The sequence below is a fragment of the Mobula hypostoma genome, unplaced genomic scaffold (assembly GCF_963921235.1).
Source record: "Mobula hypostoma unplaced genomic scaffold, sMobHyp1.1 scaffold_105, whole genome shotgun sequence".
Lineage (NCBI taxonomy): Eukaryota > Metazoa > Chordata > Chondrichthyes > Myliobatiformes > Myliobatidae > Mobula > Mobula hypostoma.
In genome coordinates, this window is record NW_026948228.1 from 319,146 (window position 1) to 343,142 (window position 23,997).

General features: G+C 50.5%; 1 protein-coding gene across 1 annotated transcript; it reads right to left on the minus strand.

Annotated features, from left to right (window-relative positions):
- Positions 1 to 948: 948 nt before the first annotated feature.
- Positions 949 to 23,997, minus strand: LOC134342045 (NACHT, LRR and PYD domains-containing protein 3-like). Its single transcript, XM_063039984.1, is given in 13 exon segments — positions 949 to 1,703; positions 1,868 to 2,035; positions 2,191 to 2,361; positions 2,517 to 2,687; positions 2,845 to 3,015; positions 3,119 to 3,205; positions 4,405 to 6,142; positions 9,178 to 9,228; positions 9,324 to 9,495; positions 10,381 to 10,547; positions 11,436 to 11,518; positions 19,581 to 19,745; positions 23,853 to 23,997. Coding segments are annotated over 11 exon segments (2,988 nt in total). The 5' UTR covers positions 11,440 to 11,518; positions 19,581 to 19,745; positions 23,853 to 23,997; the 3' UTR covers positions 949 to 1,615.

Below are 23,997 nucleotides of genomic sequence, written 5' to 3' on the forward strand. Positions count from 1 at the left end.
CGTTAGGAATGCGGATGGAGGGAATGAATGGGAAAGGGTGGCATTTGATTGGGAGCGTGGCCCGCGTGTGCACTGCAGGGGGTGGCGTCCCGTTTTTGCAAAATTATCCTCATCTTCGATTTCATCCTGGGCTACTTCTCGATCCTAGGAATCAAATTTGATTATTAACCAGTAGGGTTCAAAATTCCACCTGTACTCCCCTGCCCGTGGGTGCCCCCCTCTCCCACCCTCACCCACTCCGTGCACCCTGTATCCCTCCCCGTTGTTCCACTACTTCTCCCCGTCTCTCTGCAGAGATTGAACGTGTGTGTGTGTGTGTGTGTGTGTGTGTGTGTGTGTGTGAGTGTATGTGTGTGTGGGTGGGGGGGGGGGGGGGGTTCCCTGTGCAACAGTTCCAAGGTGAACACAATGAGACTCTCCTCTGTAATCTGTTTCAACTCAAGAACTCAGTTGATATATCCCACAATACAGAGACCTTTTTTTTCCCGTGTCTGTCCCCAGGAGTGTGTGATAAGACAGTGTGGAGGGAGATTCACCCTGTGTCTGCTCCCTGGAATTGGGTGATGGAATGGTGTGGAGGAAGCTTCACTCTGTGCCTGATTCCCGGAGTGTGTGATGAGATGGTGTGGAGGGAGCTTCACTCCATGTTTAATATCAGTATTCCATCCCCCATCCATCTTGTACTCGGGACCTCAGTGGACTCAAGTCTGATATGATAGCTGATTTTAACTGTCTGCGGAGGCAAGAGGGGGTCAGTTAGCCAGGAAGGGGGTCGGGTGGAGATGAGATCCTGGGCCCCCTGACTCTGCCAGTCCGACCTCCCCCAGCCTGGAGCTGAGACGCTACTGTACCAGTGTGAGGAGCTCCGACCCACCGTTGCGGTGCACAGGGTGCATCGGGCAGCAGAAACCTCAAATGAAACTCAAGTCCGACACCAAGACGGGAAGTTTCAGCAGTTTATTGAATTCATTATGACAAATGTAAATTAAACAATGTGTGAGCTGCTGACTTGCAGGAATAAAGAAGCTGCTTCCGATTCACTCACAGTCACACACAATTAACTGACCGGCAACAATGGGTAACAGGTTGAATAATCAGTCCCATTTCTCACCGTCACTCTGCATTGGGGAAACGATGATTATAAAATCACACTTCAGGACCGTGTCTGAGATCGCTGCAGATCCAGGGTCACTCCCGAGGTATTTGTCTATTTAACATTATTATATTGGCCAGACTGCCGAATGCACCGTCCTCAGTAAAGGGAGCAAAAGGATTCTCTCCCGGCATCAACCCACCTGGGCCACTGTTGTCCCAGACTGGAACCCACCATCCTCGGGCCTTTCCTGTCTGTGTAATTCCCTGGGTCTCATGTGGGGGAGTCTCGAAAGCAAACATCTGGCAGAAGCTGAGCCGCTGGACAACAGGCAGAAATACGTCACTGCAGGACTGCTTCTGATGTCACAGAGCGCCAGAGAGGAGCCAGTCCTGTTATAAGCGTTGAGAATTACACCTGGAGTGCAGCCATTCAAGGTAAGGGCCGGAGTTAAAGGGGAGGGCGGCGAATCGGCCAAAATGTCCCCATCCCGCGGGTGGGGATGTTCACACATTCAGATGTTCACAGGATCACTGTCAGTCCGGGTCTGACTCCCTGCAGAGGTGTCAGTTCCTTCTCCCCGGTCTCACTGAACTCATTGTCCCCCAGCCTGAAACAGATGGAAGAATAAAGATGAAATGAACAGATTACACAACAGGGTCAGTAACAGGGGACTGAGTTTAATGTTTCAACAACACTCACAAACAAATATCACCAGAAAACCCGTGGATCCGCTGATATTTTATCACATTGAACATTAACACAAACACTCACCAGATCTGCTTCAGACTCGGGAGGTTCAATATGAGGTGGCGGAGAGCGGGGACAGATCGGTCTGTGAGCGAGTTTGATCCCAGGTCCAGCCCCATGAGTGATGGTTTTGTACTGAGAGCGGAGACGAGATCCTCGGCACCAGCATCTGTGAGATCCACATTGTTCAGTCTGGAGATGAGAGAGAGTGAGGGTGAAGGACACAGCGACACAGGGGACAGTACAAATCCCCCGTGTTTATCAGTAACACAATTACTAATCACATTAATATTCAGTGTCAGACACCCGGTGACTGTAAACACAATCTCCCACAGTCTAGTGCTTACCGCAGTGTCTGTATTTTACACTCCGGATTCCTCAGAGCCGCAAACATCAGTCTCACTCCTGAATCTCCCAGTTTATTACCACTCAGGCCCAGCCCCGTCGGTGATGGGTTTGTACGAAGAGCGGAGGCGAGATCCTCGACACCAGAATCTGTGAGACCGACATTCTCCAGCCTGGAGATGAGGGAGAGTGAGTGTGAAGGACACAGAGAGACAGGAAACGGTACAAATCCCCAGTGTTTATCAGTAACACAATTACTGATCACATTAATGTTCTGGGTCACACACCCAGTGACTGTAAACACAATCTCCCACAGTCTGGTACTTACCGCAGTGTCTGTATTTTACACTCCGGGTTCCTCAGAGCCGCAGACACCAGTTTCACTCCTGAATCTCCCAGTTTATTACCACTCAGGCCCAGCCCTGTCAGTGATGGGATTGTACTAAAAGCGGAGACGAGATCCTCAACACCAGAATCTGTGAGACCGACTCTGTTCAGCCTGGAGATGAGAGAGAGAGTGAGGGTGAAGGACACAGAGAGTCAGGAGATGGTACAAATCCCCAGTGTTTATCAGTAACACAATTACTGATCACATTAATGTTCAGTGTCAGGCACCCAGTGAATGTAAACACAATCTCCCACAGTCTGGTACTTACTCCAGTTTCTGTATTTTACACTCCGGGTTTCTCAGAGTCGCAGACACCAGTTTCACTCCTGAATCTCCCAGTTTATTACCACTCAGGTCCAGCTCCGTCAGTGATGGGCTTGTACTGAGAGCAGAGATGAAGTATTTTCCTCCAGAATCTGTGAGACCGACATGGTTCAGCCTAGGGAAAAGAATGAGGTGAAGGACACAGAGAGACAGGAGACGGTACAAATATCCAGACACCCAGTGACTGTAAACACAATTTCCCAGAGTCTGGTACTTACCACAGTTTCTGTATTTTACACTCCGGGTTCCTCAGAGCCACAGACACCAGTTTCACTTCTAAGTCTCCCAGTTCATTACCACCGAGTCTAAACACAAACAGACAAATTGAAGAACAAAATGATTCAAACAGTGAGTCTCAGGGAATTTCTCTCACTCGGATATTTCAGGAAACATCAAAACCCTTCAGTAAATCACTGATCGGAGTTTCCATCACTGTCAATGTCCCTCACTGCCCAGCTCCAGGCTATTCACCGAATATCAGTAATTTAGTCTGTCGGTATGACCCTGTAAACTCCACATATTCTGTCTCATTCCCCAATGGTTAGAAGAGTGCTCCTGACGTGAGAGACTCAGAAGGGGCAGAGTTGAAGGATAGGAGAAAGTCCCACAGGGAGGAAGATTTGTGAATCAGGCATTATCGATGGGAGATGGAGGAAAAGACCCCACCTGAAGAAAAGGGACAGGAAGACAGAACCTGCAGGATAGAGGGGGTAATGGGGAAGAGAGATCCCAGATGAGGAAGGTGGTTGGGGAAGAGAGATCTAACAGGAGGAAGGGGGATGGGGAAGAGAGATCCAACAGAGGGAAGGGAGACGGGGAGGAGAGATCCCAGAGGAGGAAGGGAAATGGGGAAGAGAGATCCAACAGGAGGAAGGGGGATGGGGAAGAGAGATCCCACAGGAGGAAGGGGGATGGGGAAGAGAGATCCCACAGGAGGATGGGGAATGGGGAAGAGAGATCCCACAGGAGGAAGGGGGATGGGGAAGATGATCCCTCAGGAGGAATGGGGATGGTGAAGAAAGATCACACAGGAGAAAGGGGGATGGGGATGAGAGATCCCACACGAGGAAGTGGGTTGGGAAAATAGATCCCAGAGAAGGAAGGAGTTGGGGAAGTGAGATCCCACCGGAGGAAGGGGATGGGGAAGAGAGTTACACCATATGGAAGGGGGATGGGGAGACAGATCCCACAGGACGAAAGTGGATTGGGAAGAGAGAACCTACAAGAGGAAGCGAGATAGGGAAGAGAGAATCTACAGGAGGGAGTAGGATGGGGAGTAGGAAGGGGGTTGGAAAGAGAGATTCCACAGGAAGAAGGGGGATGGGGAAGAGAGATCCCACAGGTGTAAGGGGGATGGGGAAGAGAGATCCCACAGTGGGAATCCAGATAGCGTTTGTCACAATTCTTCACAATCGTATTTACTACAGTTTTACTCAATCCCTTTACATTGAAACAACACAATTGGACAGGTTCAGAGTTCAGAGTGAAAGATAAATCAAGTTACCTCAACTCCTGGCATCTGTGCAGCACGGGTCCCAGCCGCTGGATTCCTTCACACTGAATGCGGCATTCCTGCAGGTTGAGGTGTTTTATTGTACCACAAAGTCCAATGACATGAGACAGGACCGCGCAGTCAATCGGAGTCAATGTCATTCCACTGAATGAAAGTACTTCTGCTGATTCCAGTGCGGCCTGAACCAGTCCATAATTCTGAGACTCAAATAGGTAGTGCAATGTGTTCAGGAGGCTCCTTTTACCACCTTTCCTCTCTGTGTTTCCACTCTGACGTTTAACCTCCTCCTTCACCCAGTCAATCACCCGGCAGGTTGTTTGATGAGGAAATGGGCCCAGAAACTCCTCCAGGCCCCGAGCTGTCATTGGGGAGGAGAGACCAGCAACAAAACGGAGAAATACCTCAAATCATCCATCTGTCGTATAGTGGGCTTCAGTGAGGAATTTCAGGATATCCCCAGGATTTAGAGTCAGGAATTGTGCGACTGCAGCCACAAACTCTTGGATGGTGAGGTGTGGGAATGTGTAAACCACACACCGGGCAGAATCCTCCCTCTCCAAAAGCTCCATCAGGAACCCAGACAGGAACTGGGAAGGCTGCAGACTGTAGTTGATCAAATCTCCATCTGTAAACACAATCTTCTTCTCGGACACTCCTCTAAAGGCCATCTGACCAACCCTGAGTAACACATCACGGGGGTTCTCAATCTCACAACCATGGTTTTTCAGGATGTTGTAAATATAGTAGGAATATAGTTGGGTGATGGTCTTGGGAACTCGCTGCGGGTCCCTGACTCTTTGCGTGAAGAAGGGGCCCAGTGCCAGAGCGAGGATCCAGCAGTAGGAGGGGTTGTAGCTCATGGTGTACAGGATCTCGTTCTCCTCCACGTGTTTGAAAACAGCAGCTGCCACCATTTCATCTTCAAAATGCCTGATGAAATATTCCTTCCGTTCCTCACCAACAAATCCCAGGATTTCAGCCCAAATCCCGATCTCTGCCTTTTCCAATAAATGTAACGCAGTGGGACGGGTGGTCACCAGCACTGAACACCCTGGGAGCAGCTTGCCCTGGATTAAACTGTACACGATATTGGACACTTCACACCACCACTCGGGATCTGGGCACTGGTGCTTGGGTTCTGTATCTCTCCGACTGTCAGCAAAATCGATTCTGTGTTTGAATTCATCCAAACCATCAAATATAAACAGCAATCCCTCTGGGTTCTTCCAGACCTCTCTCAGGACATTCCCGAAGTAGGGATACTGATCCAGAATCAGTTCTCTCAGGTTTATTCTACAGTTAATGGAGTTTAAATCCCGGAATTTGAAACTAAAGACAAACTGGAACTGCTGGTATATTTTCCCTATGGCCCAGTCATAAACAATCTTTTGTACCATTGTGGTTTTCCCGATCCCTGCAACTCCAGCCACTGCTGCTTTTCTCCCAGATTTGGAGTTACTCCAGGAAAAGCTGCTCTGGAATAACTGATCAGTCCGGATTTTTTCCAGGTGTCTGCGGAGATGTTTTGCTCTCCACTCCTCATGGTCTCTGCCTCTTGCCAGCAGCTCATGTTCCACCAGTGTCCGATCCCGAACAGTAGAAATGACCGTGAGCTCAGCGTATCGATCAACCAGCTGGAAAACCTTCACCTTCTCCCTCATCAGGATCGTGTTCACTCTCAGTGTTTTCGTTTGTGCCCGCAGAGTCTCCTTGTGTTTCTGTTGAACATCTTCCATGGGAACAGACAGTTGACAAATTGTTAGATGCTTCAACTCAGAACTCAGTATTTAAATACACAAGAGTTAGCTCAAAGCTATTGCATTAATTGGATTCATCAGTGAATGCTCGTACAGCAAAGTAAATTCAATTAACAGACCCCTGACTGGACAGAGAGGCCTGGTCTAGATAAACACCAGATCATCACATTTATACATTAATTGTGCTGTGAAGGTGAGTAGTGACCCCCGACTGTCCTGTACTGGACAAACTCCCACTACTGTCACAGCTATCATTTTTTCTTATGGAAGAAAATTTTAATCCCCAGTGCTGATGTGACGTATGGAGATGGAGAAAAGGGTAGTGGGCATTCTGTCAAAATAACAGGTCAGGGAATCACAGCTCTCCCTCCCACCATCACTGATTCAAAACACAGACAGCTTTACTGACCAGCACCTGCGCAGTGGTTGGGAGATTGGGGAGTGTGGGATCTCAAAGTGTGCTCGAATCCTGTCATGGGTGTGTGGGGTCTCGCAATGTGTCTGTACTCTGCCAGGGATGTGTGGGGTCCCGCAATGTGTCTGTACTCTGCCAGGGATGTGTGGGGTCTCGCAATGTGTCTGTACTCTGCCAGGGATGTGTGGGGTCTCGCAATGTGTCTGTACTCTGCCAGGGATGTGTGGGGTCTCGCAATGTGTCTGTACTCTGCCAGGGATGTGTGGAGATCTCACAGTGTGTCAAGACACGGCCAAGTGTGTGTGGCATCTGACAGAGTCTCAATAACTTGCCAGGGGTGTGTGGGGTCTCAAACTGTGTCAGGATACTGTCAGGGGTGTGTGGGGTCTCACAGTGTGTCAGGACCCTGTCAGGGGTGTGTGGGGTCTCACACTGTGTCAGGACCCTGTCAGGGGTGTGTAGGGTCTCACAGTGTGTCAGGACCCTGTCAGAGGTGTGTGGGGTCTCACAGTGTGTCAGGACCCTGTCAGGTGTGTGTGGGGTCTCACAGTGTGTCAGGACCCTGTCAGGGGTGTGTGCGGTCTTACGGTGTGTCAGGACCCTGCCAGGGGTGTGTGGGGTCTCACAGTGCATCAGGACCCTGTAAGGAGTGTGTGGGGTCTCACAGTGTGTCAGGATCCTGTCAAGGGTGTGTGAGGTCTCACAGTGTGTCAGGACCCTGCCAGGGGTGTGTGGGCTTTCACAGTGTGTCAGGTCCCTGTCAAGGGTGTGTGAGGTCTCACAGTGCGTCAGGACCCTGCCAGGGGTGTGTGGGGTCTCACAGTGTGTCAGGATCCTGTCAAGGGTGTGTGAGGTCTCCAGTGCGTCAGGACCCTGCCAGAGGTGTGTGCAGTCTTACAGTGTCTCAGGTCCCTGTCAAGGATGTGTGAGGTCTCACAGTGTGTCAGGACCCTGCCAGGGGTGTGTGGGGTCTCACAGTGTGTTAGGATCCTGTCAGGTGTGTGTGGGCTCTCACAATGTGTCAGGACCCTACCAGGGGTGTGTGGGGTCTCACAGTGTGTCAGGACCCTCTCAGGGGTGTGTAGGGTCTCACAGTGTGTCGAGACCCTGTCAGGGAGTGTGGGGGTCTGACAGTGAGTCAGTTCCCTGTCAGGGAGGGCATGGGCTATCCAGTCAACATATCCAGGTGAAATGGAGCGTAGGAAAACACTGATTGTTGAAATGTTTACTTCAATGTGACAGTGGTAGAAATAATGTTCTTCAATAATCAGGGACAGAATCTGTTTCATATTCAGAAATGGGTGTGGGAATTTCTCTGCCGTGACTGTTCCCTCGGCAAACAGTATGAAGAGCAGCGTAGAGCAAGTTTGCAGGGAAATTGTAGAGAATTACCAAATCCTTATTGCATGGATTACCGAGGGGTTTTATTGTGTGAATGTGGACTGGAAAATCATTAACACATGTGACAGAAATGTGAGCAGATTGAAAACTTCCTCTGGTACCATTTGAAAATTAACATCTTTGGAATTAGTTCTTGTAAATGAGACAGGCTGAATGAGGGTTGTGGCCTAGATCCTTTATATTTCTATTCAAGGTCTTTGAGTAATCAGTTAAAACATGGGCTACTGTAAGATTAATAATTTTTACAATATTTGTCTTTCCTACCCTCTCTCCTCTGTTAAATGTGCAGTTGTGTGATCCAACTCAATCTGCGATTATGAAGCCTTACAATTTCTGAGCCCATGCACTGCCCCGGGCTCCATATTCACAGACACGATGTGCTCACAGATGTAGTGAGTTTCTTTTCCGTTTGGTCACAATTCAATTAATTGCAATATTATTTATAGATATTTTCAGTCCTTTCCACCTTTCTTGCTGCAATCCCACAACCATTGGTTTCTCTGTCCTATTTCCCATCTCTCACCCCTCCACAGTGTCCATCACACAACACCGGCACACATGAAGTTCAGCTTCTGTGGACTGAGCAGAGGATTTTGTCCCAGATCTCAACCTCACTAACACTGTCTCCTGATGGAATTCCCAGGATTATTGAGTGGGAAATTAAACTGGATAACTGTAGCAATGTTTGCACTAAGGGAGTGCGGATGTGAACAGAGTAGGGTTCATTTGCTGCTTTGGGGTTGAACCGAGCAGTTGGGGTGTTCCCTGCTTTTCTCACTAAATTCTCATTGCAACTCTGTGACGAGAACTTCAAAGGACTCACAGTTCTAAAAATGATGACCTGTAGGATCTGAGGGAGTTTAGAAAAGTGACTTAGGATTAAAGCTGCACCGGGGGTTGGGTGGTTGTAGGGAAATGATTTCACCTTTTGGAGTAAGACATTTCCCATAGCTTCGCTCCTCAGATTGCCCTCTTCTCCATTCTGACCCCGGTGGAGGAATCTGTATTTGCAGGACACAGAAACTCACCAACTCTCTGCATTGTTCCTCATAATGTCCTGTGAAAACTCTCCCTCCATGTGTCTTACTGTGCGCTGTGTCAACATTCACCTGGTTAAATCCCCGTGGCTCAACAACGAAATCACCCTACACAATATCAACTATTGATGGTCACAGCAGTTTCTTCATTTACCTTTCAGCCCCCTGGGAATCTCCCGGATGGGTCGATGGACCGGAACATAACCTGTTCAGATTTAAACAATTTGACAAATTTCAATTCCTCACATTGTAATGTAATGTTTGAATCCAAAATTAAATTATACTCTGATATTATCTCACCATGTTCCTGTATCTCTTTCAGTATTTTGTCAAACTTTGCGACACCAATCCGCATTTTCACAAAGGCTTCCCACATCACCCTCCGGGCGCTGGAGCCTTTCTCCATCACCAGGCTCAGGAGGAGTTTAGAACTGTCTGCCCGCTCTCCCTTATCAGCGAGATCAGAGATTTTCTGGGAAGAGTAACAGTGAACATATTGGGGACTGACAGATTCACACAGAGAATGAGAAGTAAATGATGTGCTCTGTAATGGGATCACACTGAGCAGTCACCCGGACAGGTGCTGATCCTGTCTGGACATGGACTGTACATTCTGAGTTCAGAGCACACGGAGGGACATTCACCGTGAACCTAGTCCACCAGTCAATGAGATCCTGGCTGGTCTGTGACCGCTTCACTGACGTGGCTCCAAATCCATAAATAATTCCTCATTAGATTTGACCGTGTAGAACAGAAATCAGAAAATAACGATCACAGATGAAGAAAGAAGTCAAGAAGGTTTTTATGTCCAAGTGAACGGTCTCAGAGAAGTTGCAGAAAAGATGATATGATTCATCTCCTCAGTCCACCAGTGTCCAACATGACAGTGGATTACCGGCTGACACCTGACGCCTTTCCTTTGCCTTTTCCAGTGGAGATTTATTCAGTGATTACACATTACACCATGACAGTATTTCCCAATCCATGCTGTTTGCAGTTACAGATTGTAACACAATCATCTCCACCCAGAACAGAACACACTCAAGCTCCTGTGGCACCCTTTGATAATGCCCCAGTTCTCACTGACACCCTGCCATCGCACCTCCTGTCATATTTCCATTTAATACTGTAAACCCACACAGCTGTTACTTGCTCAACTCGCTCTGAGCGTTGATCAGTCCATGGGGCCTTTTCACTCTTTCTATCACCGGTTCAGATTGACATTTTTGTGATTGCAGTTACAGTATTTATTTCCCAGTTGTTCCTTTATCTAATTTAATATTCGATGAGTCAGAATCCCGACACCCATCAGTCCTGTGATGGCGGGAAATTCAAACCCATTCCCCTTCCCACTCACCCGGTGTTCCTCTCCGCTGAACTGATTCTCAGCCGTTAACGCCAGGCTCACTCCGTGCACACTTCCTTCCATCGCCTGCTCCAGCCTGTCCCGGTAGAAGTCCGTCAGCTGCAGCAGCTGGAAATCATTCCAGCTTGCCAGGAGCTCGGTGATATCAGAGCTCGGACCTGTGAAGGAAAATGGGGAAAATTAATGAAATTACCCACCCCATATTTGGAGGCAACTTTGTCTCTGGAACCTAAAGATGGTGTGCAGGGTCACCAAACACAGACCGAGATATATGTATGTGTATGTATGTATGGGAGGAAGGAACGGGCGGGGTGGTGAAATGAGCGCAGGCCAGCTGGGCGCTCAGATCTGGGGAGGGTTGTGGTGGGGTATGGCTCCATCTGTTGAAGGCTGCCCTTTCGTGTCTCTGGGATACACTTTTCTGTTTGGAAAGGACTCTGCTTATTCCTGAGAATACAGTAACCCATCACCATCACTCTCCTGGTACTGCCCATCACCACCGCTTGGCTCTGGGTTACTGTCTGGTCAACCGCTTCCTCGGCAAATCTCTGGGATATCACACAAAATGCTGGAGGTACCCAGCAGGTCAGGCAGCATCTATGGAGGAGAATAGACAATCAACATTTAGGGCCAAGGACCTTCATCTGACTGGAAATGAAGGGACAGAAATTCTAGATATTGCCACATTATTTTCCACTCTTTGTGGTCCTGATCTCAAACATTAACTGTTTATTCCTTTCCATGGATGCTGCCTGACCTGCTGATGTCTGCCAATATATTTTGTGTCTTTTTGTGTTGCTCAAAACTTTCAGCATCTGCAGAATGTCTTGTGCTCTGGTCTACCTCACTGTTTTAATGTGCATCACAGTCTGCTTGAGGAGCAAAAAGCAGACAGTAATTGTGCTCCTTCCACGTGTGACTATTCCCCCCGAGATGTAAACTCTCTGCTCAGATTTTACAAACATTTTGTGAATTGCTGATATTGAATTAAAGTCAGACACAGAGTCAAGGAAATATTTATAAATTAAAATAATTCGCTAACATACTCATGTCCTTTCCTGATCTTGACGTCACTGGAACTTGTCCCCTGCCCACTCCTTGTGGACAGTTCTGGTCAGATTTTGATGCTCTGTAACGAACAAAATTAACAGTAGGGTCAGACATTAGTTGAGGTGTAAAGGAGAATACCGTTTTGTTTTTCACCTGAGGCAAACATTTCCAAACATCTTGGATCTATCCACTGAAGGCTTGACTCAGCCGGATCCACCCGCACCCATTTCCGATCTCTCCATGGATTGTGCACTGTGCCGGGTATTTCCAGGGTACCTACTCACTGTATTTCAGGCAAATCCCTTTCAGGTAGCAGTCTTGTTCACCAGTGTGGTTTCTCAGGTCCTGTTGAATTTGTTGCCAAGTGAACAAGTATGGGAAGGTACAGGTACAGGGAAACACTGACGTGTAGCAACATCACAGACAAATATATTCAGATAACACAAGGAACAGCAATTATACAGTTCTGTGTTACTAACAATATGAAAATACAACCCGCCAGTGTTTTCCCCCATAGTGGTGAATATGTTTGCTCCCACCACCGTGGGCTCAGACGTTTCTACAGACGAGCCCCTCATCTCTCTTCCCCACCGTCAATGCTCTTCTTCCCCCTCCTGCTCCTTGATCCTCCACCGGGACAAACAACCTCTCAGACTCCATCCCATCCAACCCCTTCCACCATATTTATCCTCTCAGTTAATTCCCTCTCCCTCCTCCTTCTGCCGGGATCCCTCCCTCCCCAGGGAGCCGGCATCAAGCCAACGGGCCGAGCGGTCTCTTCCTACCTCTCAGTGATACACCGGCCGCAGGAGATGCTTCACAAACGCCCCAACTTACCTCAGAGGGAAATGGAAATAATTCAAACAGCGGGACAATTACTTTGCTGTTCATTTCGCTTTGACGGGGAGTTCGAGACGGGAGCGTGAGATGTGGTCGATAGGGGATAATGCCCTCTCGGCTGGCCCATCTCCGCTATTGGGTGTAACCGGTGACTGGGTGGGAACCGTAGCCAGTAAAGCTCAACCGTCTCAGCAGCAGTGTGACGTCAGGAAGTGCACAGGTGACGTCAGATCCCGAATGGGGAAGGCACACGTGACACCAGGCATGAGGGGGGCGCAGAGTGACGACAGATCCCGAATGGGGAAGGCACACGTGACACCAGGCATGAGGGGGCGCAGAGTGACGTCAGATCCCGAATGGGGAAGGCACACGTGACACCAGGCATGAGGGGGCGCAGAGTGACGTCAGATCCCGAATGGGGAAGGCACACGTGACACCAGGCATGAGGGGGCGCAGAGTGACGTCAGATCCCGAATGGGGAAGGCACACGTGACACCAGGCATGTGGGGGCGCAGAGTGACGACAGGTCCCGAATGGGGTACCCACACGTGACACCAGGCATGAGGGGGCGCAGAGTGACGTCAGATCCCGAATGGGGAAGGCACACGTGACACCAGGCATGAGGGGGCGCAGAGTGACGACAGGTTCCGGTGTGGGGAAGGCACACGTGACACCAGGCATGAGGGGGCGCAGAGTGACGTCAGATCCCGAATGGGGAAGGCACACGTGACACCAGGCATGAGGGGGCGCAGAGTGACGACAGGTTCCGGTGTGGGGTACCCACACGTGACACCAGGCATGAGGGGGCGCAGAGTGACGACAGGTTCCGGTGTGGGGTACCCACACGTGACACCAGGCATGAGGGGGCGCAGAGTGACGTCAGATCCCGAATGGGGAAGGCACACGTGACACCAGGCATGAGGGGGCGCAGAGTGACGACAGGTTCCGGTGTGGGGTACCCACACGTGACACCAGGCATGAGGGGGCGCAGAGTGACGTCAGATCCCGAATGGGGAAGGCACACGTGACACCAGGCATGAGGGGGCGCAGAGTGACGACAGGTTCCGGTGTGGGGTACCCACACGTGACACCAGGCATGAGGGGGCGCAGAGTGACGTCAGATCCCGAATGGGGAAGGCACACGTGACACCAGGCATGAGGGGGCGCAGAGTGACGTCAGATCCCGAATGGGGAAGGCACACGTGACACCAGGCATGAGGGGGCGCAGAGTGACGTCAGATCCCGAATGGGGAAGGCACACGTGACACCAGGCATGAGGGGGCGCAGAGTGACGACAGATTCCGGAATGGGGAAGGCACACGTGACACCAGGCATGAGGGGGCGCAGAGTGACGACAGGTTCCGGTGTGGGGTACCCACACGTGACACCAGGCATGAGGGGGCGCAGAGTGACGTCAGATCCCGAATGGGGAAGGCACACGTGACACCAGGCATGAGGGGGCGCAGAGTGACGACAGGTTCCGGTGTGGGGTACCCACACGTGACACCAGGCATGAGGGGGCGCAGAGTGACGTCAGATCCCGAATGGGGAAGGCACACGTGACACCAGGCATGAGGGGGCGCAGAGTGACGTCAGATCCCGAATGGGGAAGGCACACGTGACACCAGGCATGAGGGGGCGCAGAGTGACGTCAGATCCCGAATGGGGAAGGCACACGTGACACCAGGCATGAGGGGGCGCAGAGTGACGACAGGTTCCGGTGTGGGGTACCCACACGTGACACCAGGCATGAGGGGGCGCAGAGTGACGTCAGATCCCGAATGGGGAAGGCACACGTGACACCAGGCATGTGGGGGCGCAGTGTGACGACAGATCCCGAATGGGGAAGGCACACGTGACACCAGGCATGAGGGGGCGCAGAGTGACGACAGATCCCGAATGGGGAAGGCACACGTGACACCAGGCATGAGGGGGCGCAGAGTGACGACAGGTTCCGGTGTGGGGTACCCACACGTGACACCAGGCATGAGGGGGCACAGAGTGACGTCAGATCCCGAATGGGGAAGGCACACGTGACACCAGGCATGAGGGGGCGCAGAGTGACGACAGGTTCCGGTGTGGGGTACCCACACGTGACACCAGGCATGTGGGGGCGCAGAGTGACGTCAGATCCCGAATGGGGAAGGCACACGTGACACCAGGCATGAGGGGGCGCAGAGTGACGACAGATCCCGAATGGGGAAGGCACACGTGACACCAGGCATGAGGGGGCGCAGAGTGACGACAGGTTCCGGTGTGGGGTACCCACACGTACCATCAGGCATGAGGGGGCGCAGAGTGACGTCAGATCCCGAATGGGGAAGGCACACGTGACACCAGGCATGAGGGGGCGCAGAGTGACGACAGGTTCCGGTGTGGGGTACCCACACGTGACACCAGGCATGAGGGGGTGCAGAGTGACGTCAGATCCCGAATGGGGAAGGCACACGTGACACCAGGCATGAGGGGGCGCAGAGTGACGTCAGATCCCGAATGGGGAAGGCACACGTGACACCAGGCATGAGGGGGCGCAGAGTGACGTCAGATCCCGAATGGGGAAGGCACACGTGACACCAGGCATGAGGGGGCGCAGAGTGACGTCAGATCCCGAATGGGGAAGGCACACGTGACACCAGGCATGAGGGGGCGCAGAGTGACGTCAGATCCCGAATGGGGAAGGCACACGTGACACCAGGCATGTGGGGGCGCAGAGTGACGACAGGTTCCGGTGTGGGGTACCCACACGTGACACCAGGCATGTGGGGGCGCAGAGTGACGTCAGATCCCGAATGGGGAAGGCACACGTGACACCAGGCATGAGGGGGCGCAGAGTGACGACAGGTTCTGGTGTGGGGTACCCACACGTACCATCAGGCATGAGGGGGCGCAGAGTGACGACAGGTTCCGGTGTGGGGTACCCACACGTACCATCAGGCATGAGGGGGCGCAGAGTGATGACAGGTTCTGGTGTGGGGTACCCACACGTACCATCAGGCATGAGGGGGCGCAGAGTGACGTCAGATCCCGAATGGGGAAGGCACACGTGACACCAGGCATGTGGGGGCGCAGAGTGACGACAGATCCCGAATGGGGAAGGCACACGTGCCACCAGGCATGAGGGGGCGCAGAGTGACGACAGGTTCCGGTGTGGGGTACCCACATGTGACACCAGGCATGAGGGGGCGCAGAGTGACGACAGGTTCCGGTGTGGGGTACCCACACGTGACACCAGGCATGAGGGGGCGCAGAGTGACGTCAGATCCCGAATGGGGAAGGCACACGTGACACCAGGCATGAGGGGGCGCAGAGTGACGACAGGTTCTGGTGTGGGGTACCCACACGTGGCACCAGGCATGAGGGGGCGCAGAGTGATGACAGGTTCCGGTGTGGGGTACCCACATGTGCCATCAGGCATGTGGGGGCGCAGAGTGACGTCAGATCCCGAATGGGGAAGGCACACGTGACACCAGGCATGAGGGGGCGCAGAGTGACGACAGGTTCCGGTGTGGGGTAGCCACACGTGACACCAGGCATGTGGGGGTGCAGAGTGACGTCAGATCCCGAATGGGGAAGGCACATGTGACACCAGGCATGAGGGGGCGCAGAGTGACGACAGGTTCCGGTGTGGGGTACCCACACGTGACATCAGGCATGAGGGGGCGCAGAGTGATGACAGGTTCCGGTGTGGGGTACCCACACGTGACATCAGGCATGAGGGGGCGCAGAGTGATGACAGGTTCCGGTGTGGGGTACCCACACGTGACATCAGGCATGAGGGGGCGCAGAGTGACGACAGGTTCCCGAATGGGGAAGGCACACGTGACACCAGGCATGAGGGGGCGCAGAGTGATGACAGGTTCCGGTGTGGGGTACCCACACGTGACATCAGGCATGAGGGGGCGCAGAGTGATGACAGGTTCCGGTGTGGGGTACCCACATGTGACATCAGGCATGAGGGTGCGCAGAGTGATGATAGGTTCCGGTGTGGGGTACCCACACGTGACACCAGGCATGTGGGGGTGCAGAGTGACGACAGGTTCTGGTGTGGGGTACCCACACGTGGCACCAGGCATGAGGGGGCGCAGAGTGATGACAGGTTCCGGTGTGGGGTACCCACATGTGCCATCAGGCATGTGGGGGTGCAGAGTGACGTCAGATCCCGAATGGGGAAGGCACACGTGACACCAGGCATGTGGGGGTGCAGAGTGATGTCAGATCCCGAATGGGGAAGGCACACGTGACACCAGGCATGTGGGGGTGCAGAGTGACGTCAGATCCCGAATGGGGAAGGCACACGTGACACCAGGCATGAGGGGGCGCAGAGTGACGACAGGTTCCGGTGTGGGGTACCCACACGTGACACCAGGCATGTGGGGGTGCAGAGTGACGTCAGATCCCGAATGGGGAAGGCACACGTGACACCAGGCATGTGGGGGTGCAGAGTGACGTCAGATCCCGAATGGGGAAGGCACACGTGACACCAGGCATGAGGGGGCGCAGAGTGACGACAGGTTCTGGTGTGGGGTACCCACACGTGGCACCAGGCATGAGGGGGCGCAGAGTGATGACAGGTTCCGGTGTGGGGTACCCACATGTGCCATCAGGCATGTGGGGGTGCAGAGTGATATCAAATATGGGTGAGAGATTGTTTTCAAAAGCTGTTCAATGGACTTTTTTAATGATTTCAGAGGAACAACGAAGGAAACTTAACAGGTGTCATCCACTGGTTCTTCTGTTCAGGCAGCGGTGAGGAAGGGGCTGATCCCAGATTTGTGTAAACCGAACATTAGTTGCAGTAGAAACAGGCCAGGACTGAGCCGGACAGCTGGAGAGTCCAGGCGATCTGGTCTTTCAGCTCTGGTTTTAGTTTTGTGCCCGAGCCGAGACTGTGGGATCAATTAGTTGTGGTTCCCCCAGCTGGGAGGGAGGATGTGGGTGATGTGATCAGTCTACGTGTGCGGATGTGGGCTAAATGGTGGAAAGGGTGTGGGACCATTGGCGGGGTGGAGGGAGGTTGGGGATGTGGGTTACCAGACACAGAGTGACCCAGGAGGATGGGTCCCAGGACAAATTAAGTTGTAAACAAGGGAGGAGTTGGTCCATTGAATCAGACAAGATACGTGACCTTTCAGGAAGCAACAATTCTCTTTTCATGTTACTTACTGACTACCCTTCCTGCTGACATTGTGTTTGTGACAGAGCCCCAGAGTCTGAGAACAGCTGAATGGCAGGAAGCAGAGGGTGATGGTGGGAGGCTGTTTCTTGGATTCCAGGCCAGTGCCTGGTGATGTTCCCCAGGGTTACACCTATTGTTACTTGTCATCTATATCAATAACCTAATTGAGAATGTATAGGGTATAGGTAGTAAGTTTGAACATGGAACATTGAAATCTACAGCATATTACAGGCACTTCGGCTCACAATGTTCCGCCAACATTGTAACCCAGGGGTCCCCAACCTTTTTTGCACTGCAGACTGTTTTAATATTGACAATATTCTTGCGGACCGGCCGACCGGTGATGTGGGGCGGGTAGGGTTGCCAACAGACAAGAGTAGCAGTCAAATACGATGTGTTTACCCAAAGAAAGACTACGATGACCATGAAGACTTCCGCGGGCACCAGTGCGCGTGCGTGTACCTGCCGATTTTTTTTCTACAAATCCTTTTTGGCGATTCTGTTCGGGGGGGGTTTTGTTAATCACAACTGGAATATAGGCGGTAAGTGGCTAATACACTCAATTTTGTTTCTAAAAGGGTTTATCTAACGAACTTAATATTAAACACACAGCGCATATTTTCCTCGCATGAATATAGTGATAAGTCAATTATCAGGGGAGAACAGGGGAGCTTGAAGTAAGTGTTGAACGAACTTCCAGTAGAAGTGGCAGAAGCAGGTTCAATATTACCATTTGAAGAAAAATTGGATAGGTATATGGACAGGAAAGGAATGGAGGGTTATGGGCTGACTACAGGTCAGTGGGACTAGGTGAGAGTAGTGTTCGGCACGGACTAGAAGGGCAGAGATGGCCTGTTTCCATGCTGTAATTGTTATATGGTTATATACGTCACTTATAAGTCAATAGCATCATAAAATTTTAAGTAACGTTTGGATATTAAACACACAGCACATATTTTCCCCGTATGAACATATAAAATCATTGCAACACACCCATATCGCTGAATCAGTGGGAGTCCTGGGCTTGTTTCCCTACAACAAGACAGATCCATCAAAGGGCGATGGGAGACAGCGATACTCGAAGTGGGTTCCTTATGTCCAGTCTGTTCCGCGATTTAGTTTTCGTTGCATTCATTGCAGAGATATGTTGGAAATGGAAGCAACATTTTCAGTGCTTTCGTGGCTATCACAGGATTTTCAGCTTTGACTTTGATCCAGAATGCTGGCAGAGATGTTATGTCAAACATACTTTCCAGCCCGCCATCATTTGCAAGCTCGAGGAGTTGATCTCCTTCCCGCGAGGACATGGATGACGCGCGGGTAATGACCTCGTGCACGTTCAAGCTCAACAGTGGGCGTGACAGGGAATGAGGAAAGGTGCAGCTGACTCATATCGTTTCCTCACGGCCCAGGAGCACATGCTTTGTGGCCTGGTGGTTGGGGACCGCCGATGTAACCTACTCTAGAAACTGTCCAGAATTACCGAACTGCATAACACTATTTTTCCGAGCTCCATGTGCCCACCTAAGAGTCTCTGAAAAGACCCTATTGTATCCGCCTCCACCACCGTCACCAACAATGCAATCCACACTCACCACTCTGTCTGAAAAACTCCCCTGACATCCCCCCCCCCCATCTACTTCCAAGCACCTTAAAACTAAACCCCCTCATGTCAGTCATTTCAGCCCTGGGAAAAAAATCTATGGCTATCCACACAATCAATGCCTCTCATCATTTTATACACCTCTATCAGGTCACCTCTCATTCTCCCTCACTCCAAGGAGAAAAGGCCAAGCAAGTTTGAAGCAAGTTCAAAGAATTACTTTTTTTGAACGATATTAAGTATAAACTCTCCCCTTTGTTTCCATCTCTCCACTCAGAAGTGACCAAAAGCTACTTCACAACACGCTAGACCTTGAAATGAGCAAACACTGAGGGAATGTGAGTAACTTTAAAGAGTTGGGATACTGACAGCACATCACCAGACCTGAGTGATTATAATTGGTATGATCGAGGCATAACTGGTACTTCTGGGCTCACTCAGTCTTACTCCAGCTATTTCCTACCTTTCTTGGTGCAGGTATGTAATAGCTAAAGGACCAGTGTTTGAGTAAATGAGACTCACCGGACTTTCCCCTGACTGAATCACTGGAATCTCCGAGTCAGATGGGTTCTTTCCAGTTGATGCTCTCAATCCTCGGGCTGGTTCACTTGTTGCTGTTCCCTCATCTTCAGTCGTGGTTTGCTTCCAGTTGTGGGTTTTTCTTCCAATAAATCTCTCACCGCAGGTCTAATTTTAACATGAAAGATAATGAAGCACATTAACAATAAAAAGGAGAACCAAACATTTCTGCTTAATGTTACTAAGAACAAACTCACTGGAATTTAAATGGTGAAGGCAAATACAATGATCTCAGTGAACAATCTTTTATTGTCCCTCACACATCACAAAACGATATGGGATAAGAAGGAGTCATCGGTCAGTCATGGTGAGATATAAGACACGGGAACAGAATTACATGATTCGATCCATCTGGTCTGCCCCACCATTCAACCATGACTGATTTTTATTCCAACACCATATTCCTGCCTTGCTCCTGTAACCCTGAAGCTATTTAGCAATCATGAATATATTAATCTCTGTCATAAATATACCCAAATGGCAGCCTCAACCAACCTCTGTGGCAACAAATTCCACAGATCAGCCACCCTTTACTTAAGCAGCACACATCAACTGTCCAGCTCCTGGCTCCATCCCTCCCCCTCCTGTCTTCTCCTATCATTTTGTATCTCCCCCTCCCACTCTCACTTTCATATCTCTTACTAACTCTTCCTTCAGTTAGTCCTGGCGAAGGGTCTCGGCCTGAAACGTCGACTGTACCTCTTCCTGGAGATGCTGCCTGGCCTGTTGCATTCACCAGCAACTTTGATGTGTGTTGCTTGAATTTCCAGCATCTGCATCTGCAGAATTCCACCTGTTTACCCTTTACTTAAGATGTTCTCCTCATCTCAATTTTCACCAGAATTTTTTTCTCATCTCAGTTTAAAGGGAAGCTTCTTTATTCTGAGACTGTGCTGTCAGATCACAGACTCTCCGTCTAATGGAAACATCCTCTCCATGTCCACTGTATCCAGGCTTTTCAGCATTTGGTAGGTTTACTTAACCATACATCCCTCCACCATCTCTCTGAACTCCATTGAGCACAGGCCCAGGACCACTGACTAACAGACAGGTGACAGTGAAGGGAAATTTCCAAATATGGTTTGAACACTGAACCCCTGGATCCAATTCTACTGTTCCAAACATTTTAATCACAGCTTCTCCCTGTGAGGGATGGAATGGGATCTCATTCTCTCATCAGATTAGCAGTCATTGCTTTCAAAGGAACTCCAGAAACAAACATCTGATCCCAGACCAGAAATACTCGCTCAACACCTCATAAGCCCAAGCAGCTCGATCCCCAGATCCCTTTTACCTGGGTTAAAATCTGTGATATACAGGACACAACCTCACAGGGTCACACAGCTGAACCTGTCACTTATCAACCCTGGAATCCTCACCCATCGTCCCCACATCGCACAGTGAGTGGTGTGTTCAGGGATTTCACAAGAACCAATGTCCAGCAACCCAAGAGTTCTGATTCATTGTGGAAGGAGGAACATTCACCCCCATCTGCAGAAGTACTGACCTGGTCAAATCCTAAATACTGACAGTTCCATATGCCCAGAGTCTCCATCCCAGGATAAGAGCCCAAGCATCAATTTTCCCAGGATTCCTAGCTGCCAGTAACTGCTGCAGTGTCTCGGCCATTCAGAGTTCAAAAACTAACACTCCTACATCAACCTGCGGCAGAATGGGAACCTGATGATCCTCTGTCTGGGCCAGGGATCGGGCTGGAACACCTGGGTGTGGATCACCAGCAGGCATGGATACGTTTCACATCGTCTCCAGCAGCTAAACAGAACACATTTTATCATTCAAACACGAGGAAATCTGCAGATGCCGGAATTTCAAGCAACACACATAAAAATTGCTGGTGGACGCAGCAGGCCAGGCAGCATCTCCAGGAAGAGGTACAGTCGATGTTTCGGACCGCGACCCTTCATCAGGACTAACTGAAAGAAGAGATAGTAAGAGAGTTGGAAGTGGGAGGGGGAGGGGGAGATCCAAAACGATAGAAGACAGGAGGGGGAGGGACGGAGCTAAGAGCTGGAAAGTTGATTGGCAAAAGGGATATGAGAGGATCATGGGACAAGGAAGAAGGAAATAATTTTATCATTATCATATTGTTAAATAGGATCTTGCCCAAAACAATTGGCGTCACATTTCCTGCAGGCTAGCAGGAATAAAATGGTTTAAAAATAAAATTGAAAGTGAAGTGTTGGAAACTCGTTTCATCAGATTAGATTCGTGGAAAAAGAAACTGTGGTAGCCCAGTATCAGAACTGTGACGGTCCAAGATGCTGCCCGATCTGCTGAACGGTTCCAGCATTTTCTCTTTTTACTTTAAATGATGCACAACTATTGACTTGATTACAAGATGTTTGACAGCCAAAGCAAAGTTGCACAAATATAATGCCCACATTCATTCGTTTTGTCTTCATTCCAACACAGGGTTAATACAGTCGATACAGTCAGTGCTCACAACATCCTCCCCACCCCACTATCAATCTGTTCCATCTGCTCCCGAGGCCGCTGTCTCTCGATGAGGGGAAGTGACCAGAGAGCGATAAAAATGAGCATTACTCCCAGCAGATCCTGTGGCTGTTCCTGGCAACGGAGAAATTGCCTCTCCAAACATGACCAAAACAGGAAATAACAGACTCAACTTTAAATACTGGGAGTCTCCGTCTGACAAAGATTAACACAGCAGCCATTTGGTAACATTGAAACTAAAGCTGTAGTGCCTGTCTTGACCTGACCTCGTGCTGTATTCAATAAATCCTCCGGTAGTTCCATGCAACAGACACCGATTTCGGAAATGACTCAGTTCGGGAAAGTTAACACGACAAACTGTCCAACATCAGAGCTCCCGACTCGACACTCACCGATGGGAAACTGATCTCTCCCCCGGCTCCCTGTCCCAGGGGGCGAGGATCCTCTCCTCCAGATTCGTTTCAACAACGAATGGGAAAAAAACCACCGCCCAACCGGGGGCTGTGAGCATACGCAGAGTGATCATTGCTCAATCAGAGCGGAGAGACCCCAGGGAGCAAATTCCAGTGACCCACCAGTCTCCGAGGAAAAACAATCTTGCCCCGCACATCTCCTTTAACCTACCCCCTCTCACCTCAAATGCATGGCCTCTTATCTCCGACATTTCAACCCCGGGAAAAAGATACTGTTTATAATGTCTCTCATAATCTTATAAACGTCCATCAACTCTCATCCCAGCCTGCACGGCTTCAGAGAAAACAACCCACGTTTGTCCAACTTCTCGTAACAGCTCATGTCCTCTATCCTGGTAAACCTCTTCTCCGCTCTCTCCAAAGCCCCGACATCCTTCCTAGAATGGAGTGATCAGAACTGTATGAAACACTCCAGATCTGGTCTAACTGGTTTTATAAAGCTGCGACACAACTTCCCAACTTTTGAACTCAATGTCTCGACTAATAAAGACAACCATACCATTTGCCTTCTTAACCACCCGATCAATCTATGCAGTCTCTTTCAGGGAGCGATGAACTTGGACTCCATGATCCCTATGATCAAAGGTCTTGCATTTCACAATATCCTGTATCTTTACATTTGACCTACCGAGCTGCCAGGATGATCATCACTACTCAAATCTCACTGTTTTCTCGGGTCCTGTTGAATTTGTTTCCAAGTGCACAAGTACGGGAAGGTACAGGTACAGAGGAATACTGATTTTATACAAGCATCACAGGCAAGTACATTCAGATAACACACAGAAAACAAATTACACAATTCTCTGTCAGTAACAATATAGAAATATGTTTTACGTCATCCTGCTAACAGGACCAGAGCAACAGGGTCTGAGCGGCGGCTCATCTCAGACGGTTCGGTGTGAAGGTCTCACAACCCGGACCGACCCCAGCAGATTCTGTCAAGGAAGCGAGGAGAGGAGGCCGGTTCGGGAAAGTTCATCCCTTCCCCCTTCAAGTTTCACCGATCACCTTGTGTTTCTCTCTCCCTCCCACACCCCCACCTTTTATTCTCCAGTCCTGCCTAAGGGTTTCGGCCGGTAACGTCGATTGTACACTTTTCCTGGATGTTGCCTGGCCTGCTGAGTTTCTCCAGCATTTTGTGCGCGTTGCTCGCATTTCCAGCTTCTGCAGATTTTCTCTTGTTTGAATTCGGGAAAGTTAACGGGACTTCCTCTGCCGAATATCTGACCACCCCCCTCTCCCGCTCGGGACCGGCTTCAACACTCACCGAAGGGAAATTGTTGGTGTTGCCCCGCAGATAGTAATCTGTCCCAGGCTCCCCACCCCAGGGGGCGAGGACCCCCTCCCGATCACGATCCCGATCCCGATCCCACCGTTGAGCGCTTCCACAACGCACGGAAAAAACACCGCCC